General features: G+C 42.3%; 1 protein-coding gene across 1 annotated transcript; it reads left to right on the top strand.

Annotated features, from left to right (window-relative positions):
• Positions 1-994: 994 nt before the first annotated feature.
• IRX1 (iroquois homeobox 1) lies at positions 995-6,764 on the top strand. The gene is made up of 4 exons (XM_032775578.1): positions 995-1,646; positions 4,516-5,530; positions 6,008-6,080; positions 6,430-6,764. Exons 1-4 carry the CDS (start codon positions 1,386-1,388, stop codon positions 6,485-6,487), a joined length of 1,407 nt encoding a protein of 468 aa, XP_032631469.1. The 5' UTR covers positions 995-1,385; the 3' UTR covers positions 6,488-6,764.
• The last annotated feature ends 374 nt before the right edge of the window (positions 6,765-7,138 follow it).

Here is a 7,138-nt window from a genome sequence, read left to right as displayed (position 1 = left end):
CCTGAGACTAGACGGACAAATCGCCACCACGAATCGTTTCTTTAAGGCGACTGGGTCTCCAGCTACATCAGCCCTCCAGCACAGGGGGTTCTTTCCCTCCTGCTGCAGAGCTTGTTGTAACCAAATGAGAAAGGAGGCGGGGACAAAAATATTGTTTTTAAAAATAAGAACACCCTTCCAAGAACTCATTTCCTCTAGGTCCCTACTGACTCCAGGGACCTTGAAAGTTTGCAATAAAAAAAAAATCCAGTGGAGCATCCCAGTTAATTTGCTGGATTATTTATTACTAATGTTCTGGATGTTGCTGCAATGCTGCTGATATTGTCACTGAATGTCACTCAGGTGGGATAAAGCGGAGGGAGATCTACTGATATTTGTAGCTAAAGATTTCTGGCGACAGCTGCTAGAAAAGGTTGCCCCTAAAATGAGTTTGAGGGGAGCTGGGAACAGGCGTTGTGCTGGTTGCTATAGTTAGCACATTTTTAGTGGTAAATTGTTACCAGTCGCCGGGCTGCAAAGCCCCCTTTCCTCCCACGCCACTCTCATTTGTTCCTGAGCCTGGCGACGACAAGGGGGACTCAGTGTTAAAGGTGGAAAAAAAACAGCAGCACAGTTGTTTTTGTTAAAAGGGGACACACTCAGGCTGCAAAACAGCAAAACCCCAATGTTGGACAACTGTAAAATCGTGTAGACAGGTTGTCATACAGCAGTGGGGGCTTTTCTGAAAGGAACCCATTGCTAAACATTAAATACACACACACGCAAGGCGCAGCAGCACAGCAGCTGCGCGGGTGTACATACACACACACACACACACACACACACACACATCAACGAAAGTGGCTGAGCCGGGGCTGAACACCACGTGCTTCGTCAAGGGGGGTGGGTGAGGGCGGGGCGGGGCTTGTTGCTCAAGTGGCTGCCAATCAAAGCATCAACTTCAAATTGTATCTGAAAGATCAGCCTAGGACCTAAGGGCAGACACATCAGTTGGAGCTCAATTGTTGATCAGATCACATCTAAGGGATTTAGGAGCGCAGAAGAGCCGAGATTTGAGGAAAGGCACCCCACTGAATCCACCCACACTCCTCCTCCTCATCCACACCCACATTACAATACAGCTCTGACAGAAAGAAATCAGAACGAAACAGAAAATTATCAGATCGATTTTCCTCTCGCCCGGCCTGCCTCCTGTTAAAAAAAGAGAAAAGGCACGAGGGAGAGAGACCCGAACCAGCTGGATTTGTTCCGCCCCCACCCCACCGCGCTCCGGCTGCTCAGTTTCCCTCCTGCCCTGCCTTCTTCTTTTTTTCTTTTTTAAAATTCCTTCCCCCCTTTTATACTGCCGCCGCCGCCGCCGCCGCCGCCGTGTTTGCGCCCTGGAGATGTCCTTCCCGCAGCTGGGTTACCCGCAGTATCTCAGCGCCAGCCAGGCGGTGTACGGGAGCGATCGGCCCGGGGTGCTGGCTGCCGCTGCTGCTGCTGCAGCCGCTGCTGCTGCCTCAGGCCGGCCCGGGGGCGCGGAGCTAGGAAGCGGCTCGGCTGCTGTCACTTCGGTGCTGGGCATGTACGCGAGTCCCTACAGCGCCCCCAACTACAGCGCCTTCCTGCCCTACACCACCGACCTCAGCCTCTTCTCCCAGATGGTAAGTCTCGGGCGCTGCTTCCCGCCCCCCTCCGCCCCCACACACCTTCCCTTCCCTTCGCTCTTCCCTCTCTCCGGTCCGGGCAGGAACGGGACCGAAGTGCTGGGGCTTTTGTCCTGCGTTTCTCCCTGGCAGTGGGGGTGGCTTGGGGAAGACTTGTGGTTGTGCCACAGAGATGGAGCCCACTTAGTAAACTGCTTGAAGCAGCAAGAACAAACGAAAGAGCCCGCAGAGTAACTTTCCGTGCTCCCGGCAGTTAGACACTTGCTCCCTCTGCCGCTCTGCAGATCCCCAAAGCGGTGCTGCTTTCCTGCGCTCAGACTCGGTGCTAGTGTGTGTGTGGGATGCGATGACCGAAGACCCCAGGAGACAGGAGAGAGGGGTCTGATATGGAGAAAGTGTGTGTGCGTATGCGGGGGTGTCTCGGGAAACCGGGATGATCGGCCGCTACTCCAGCCGGGAGCAAACTCCATATATTTTTTCTTCTTGGTAGTGGATTTGCTGGGCAGGAGTCCTGTCCTTGCTGTTGGATTACCGTAGCAACTCAACTTTCCGTTTAAGAAAATTACTAATGATTGTTGTTGTTATTTAAACTGGCTTTAATAATATCCTTTTATCACCTTTTCGTCTGGAAATTTTATTTGAGTGTGGAGCTATAAAAGAGTCCGTTTGTAAAAGAGAAAACAAAAAGACTAGAGAGCATTCTAAGTAGCTGGCGTATTTCCTTACTTTAGACGTTTTGCTCAAGGCTTAAAATCGCCTGTGTAGTTGCATATACTTTTTATACTTTATTTTAAGCTTCACAGATTTAATTTGCATCAAGTAAAATAGTGTATCTATACTGAAGTAGAGAAGAACATTGTCCTTAATTTGTCTATAACATTTTTTATTATTGTCCTTGGATCTGTTGCTAGAAAATCTACCCAATGAAAAGCGAAACAGATCAGTTTGTTAACTAACTCCTTTTACTTGCGTTTTTTGTTGAAATGTTTTCTTACTAATAAATAAAATATCTGAATTTCTGAGTGATGACGTTCTGAGGTTTCGATTTATTTTTAAACACCTCTTAGCCCCCCTCCTTCCGCTTTCTCTCCTCCCCCCGCTAAGGTATCGGATGTGAATATTTATAACTATGCACACGTAAGGAATCTATTGTGCAGGGTTTTTTTCCCAAATATATATTATATGAACAAGAGAAGACATTTGGAATGAGGCCGTTTTATGATACAATCATTTTTACGAATAATTTTTATTATAAAACGTATTTGATATTTTACCTCTATACAGTAGAAGTTGACACAGAAGCAATGAGTGATTTGCAAGTAGCTCCTTCAAAAGAATTCCCAACAGAGATTACAGAGAAATATAATATCAGATACAGTAATAAAAAACAACAGAATAAAGGGAGTGTAGAAAGACTACTCTGTGACAAATTGTAATAAACATTACATCTGGCCTTTTAAAGATGGCATTCTTTTCTTTGTGGACTGTTTATAACCCTGGCCTGTGAAATTAAAATACATGGTCCTATTCAACTGCCCGCCAAAGTTAAATCATTTTCTTTGCAAAGACATTTGATACTTTTTGAAAATTAAAGACGTTTTGAACTTTTATTTTTCAAAACGTCTTATATAACGTTTTGCAAGTGTTAAGACTATGAATATAGTCAAGCACAAATAGAGCAAGGTTGTATTGAACGGAACAAAAACAGAAATACAAGGTGGTTTCAGTATTAAAATATTTAAGAATATTCCCATTTGCTACTTGCAAAGGTATCTGTATGTTTGCATACAGTGGCAATTTTTAAAATGGATGGTAATATCCTGATTTAATTTCTGGGCTTTTTATTATTTGGAAATAAAGAGGTAAAATATTATGTGACTGTCTGAACAATTTGCGATAATAATGAGGCCTAATGAGCTTGTTGGAAAGATAAAATGTTATTTACCAAAACACCTGATGGGATAATTTGACTTGCTGTGTTTTACTACGGATGATAAAAAGAATATTGATTGCAAATAAATCACCACCTCTAAAGGCAAGCAAACAATTTTCTCAGATCGAAGTAAAACTTAAGAGATAACGTAACTGCATGCATATATATCATAAGTATGAATCCGTCTCCATTCCAGCGTACAAGGGCTCTTTTCTAACCAGTTAATATTTTATAGCACACGTCTGAGGTTTGTGGATGTGTGTGAAATTTCTCATATTTTAGTGTTTGTGATTCAAAATCGCATGTTAAATTTCTCGACTAATTTAACCTGTTAGTAAACTACTTTTTAACACTGATTTGGGGCTAAATACAGACATTTCTGATTTAATTGTGATATATCCATAGCTAATTTGAAAATAAGTGTATTATTAATATGCGCTGACGTTAAATTTGTAAGTGTGAGGTAATCTCTCCTTTTTGCTGAGTGCTTATTTTAAATACATAATAAAGTTGACTCGTCGAGGTAAATGTGGAAACATTAAATTTGCATCGTTTGATTTGATTTGCCTGGAGGTGAGGGCTCAGAGGGTTGAGGAGTGGTGGAGGTGCAGAAAATAGGTCTAACGTTTAGCAGATCCCTGTGCAGTCACTCTTCCCTTTCACCACAAGAAAGGGAGTCATTTGGGAACAGTTCTGTTCAAACTAAATGTGAATAATCTAGAATGAGGAGGCCAAAGTTTTACTGTAAAGACTCCTTGCTGTATTCTAGAGGCGTATTTATGCCTTGCTATGTCCTTGCCGGTGTATTGAGGGGAAAGACGGAGCTCTCTTAAGAAGGGAACAAACTGCAGCAGCAACATATTCAGGTCTGTTAGAGACATTAACAAGAGAACTCATTTTCTTTTCTTCTCTGCTTGTCTGAATGTGTTGCAGGGCTCCCAGTATGAATTGAAGGATAATCCAGGTGTCCACCCTGCTACCTTTGCTGCCCACACTGCCCCTGGCTATTACCCTTATGGACAGTTCCAATATGGGGACCCAGGGCGGCCCAAGAATGCCACCAGGGAGAGCACTAGCACCCTGAAGGCCTGGCTGAATGAGCACAGGAAGAACCCCTACCCCACCAAGGGCGAGAAGATCATGCTGGCCATCATCACCAAGATGACCCTCACCCAGGTCTCCACCTGGTTCGCCAACGCCAGGAGGAGACTCAAGAAGGAGAACAAAGTAACTTGGGGAGCAAGGAGTAAGGACCAAGAAGATGGTAACCTCTTTGGGAGTGACAACGAGGGAGACCTTGAAAAGAACGAAGACGACGAAGAAATCGACCTGGAAAGCATAGACATTGATAAAATCGATGAGAATGATGGGGAGCAGAGTAATGAAGAAGAAGAAGAGAAATCTGAGCTCCTGCGACAAAGCAGCGAAGATGAACATTTGGAAAAAGAAAAGGGTTTGTCATTGTCAGCGTCTGAAGGTCTTAAATCCAAAGACTCTTTCTCTCTGGTAAAGGAGGCCTCTAACAACAGTACACGAATCATAAACCCCAATGGACAGAATAATTTACAGGTGCCACCTCACAGCAAACCCAAGATTTGGTCTTTGGCAGAGACAGCAACCAGCCCTGATGGCGCCCTGAAGTCTTCCCCTCCTCCCCCTTCTCATTCCCAGGTTAACCACACTTCCACCCAGATTCAGCATCCGGCTTTCCTCCCTAGCCATGGACTCTACACATGCCAGATTGGCAAATTTCACAACTGGACAAATGGGGCTTTCCTCACTCAGAGTTCCCTGTTAAATGTGAGGTCTTTTTTGGGAGTAAACCACCATCATGCCGCTCATCATAACCACCATATCCAGGCCCAGCAACAGCCTTCTGTGTTAACAGCAACTTTGGGAGCCCTAAGCAGTGAAAAACCTACAGAGAGGACCAGTCCCAAACACATAGGTAATACGATTTCCCCAAATACGGTGGAGAGCTGTTAATTTTTTTTAAAATGAGGTCAAATACAGCCTTGTTGTAACTCACTGTCTTTAACAGACTTCCATCTAGCTTACTCTAGCGCTGAATTTAGCGTGTCAAATAATATGCATTAGTGTCTTTCATATGGAATACTACCAGTCACACACCAGGCGCCTCAAAAATAAGTTAAAATCGTTAGGGTAGCGCTATTTAACTTATCCCCGGAGCTTTCTCTTGTTTTGTTGTTTAGTTCAAAGCCCTCGGCTTCAAAGTGATTCAACAAAACAAAAAACAACAACAAAAAAAGTGGGAATAATATCTTAAATCTGCTTTGGAACAACAAATAATCAATGAAGGCAATACAAACGTGAACTGATACCTATATGTGTGCTTAGGTACATGTGTGTGTGCACGTGAGTATGTGTTTTTCTAAGATGTTTCTTGGGTTTTCTTTTCCTCCAGAAAGAGAAAATGCACCAAGGACTGAAACCCCACCCCAGCAGTTAAAATCGTCTTTCCAGCCTGTGCGTGACAAGTGAGTTATTCTTCACTGAAGGAATGTTACTTATGTGACACACAGTATTTGAATAATAAAGACTAATTATAACGACTACTCATCTTCATATCAATACATAAAACAACAAGGATAATACAGCACTTCCTGCTGTAATCCTTTCAAAAGTAGAATAACTTACAACTATCCATAACCAGTTTGTAACTTTTTTGAAACTTAACAAATCTCAAATATCTTTTGGCATTTATGTCCTAGAAAAATATGTCTGTGTAATTAGCTAATGTCAGGCAGTTATATCAACAGACAGACACCGAAGCGATGCTTTCACTCTTTCACTGATAGATTGTTGCGTCTTTTTTCTCCCCTACAGCTCTTTGTCTCAGCAAGAGGGAACACCGCGAATTTTAACAGCTCTCCCTTCTGCTTGATTAAATGAGTTGGTGAAAAAATTATTTCAGAGACTAGTATAAAGGACAAAAAATATTTGAAACGATATAAACGACTCCCATCAATCTCTCCTTGCAATAAGATGGTGCAAATCCATAAAAGCGATCATACAAATCTTTAGATGGATCCCCCTTCTCCATTGTACCATTTCAGATCGTGTTACTCTAACCATTCTTGAATTATTTGTTTGGTAAATGTTTCCCATGTGTTTGTGTTTTTTCTGTATATAGAGTGATTTCAGATTGTATATAGGGCGTCAGCAAAACTTGTCTAAATCATATATTTTTGTCTAATAAACTAAATGAAATTATGAAATCTCCTCAGGTATGTATTTTATTGTTGCAGAATTTAAATTTAAATTTAAATTAGACATCTAATCAAACGTTTATTGTTTTCCTCCTAAATATTAGAAGATTTTTTCCTTAGGTAATTGTACCGTAAAATCATCAAATTGAGGCTTTACTTTACTGTTAGTGAAAGGTATATCCTCTAAGCCAAGCTGTGAATTTTGTATTCCATACACGTACATTTAAAGAACTGAGTGCAATATTTTGTTGGCAAGCTAGATGATAATTATCCTTTCAACTAGTAAGAGACAAAAGTGCTCAGACACATATGATCTTCAAAAGTGT

The sequence above is a fragment of the Chelonoidis abingdonii genome, chromosome 2, assembly GCF_003597395.2.
Source record: "Chelonoidis abingdonii isolate Lonesome George chromosome 2, CheloAbing_2.0, whole genome shotgun sequence".
Classification (NCBI taxonomy): Eukaryota; Metazoa; Chordata; order Testudines; family Testudinidae; genus Chelonoidis; species Chelonoidis abingdonii.
This window is presented reverse-complemented; position numbering and strand designations above follow the sequence as displayed.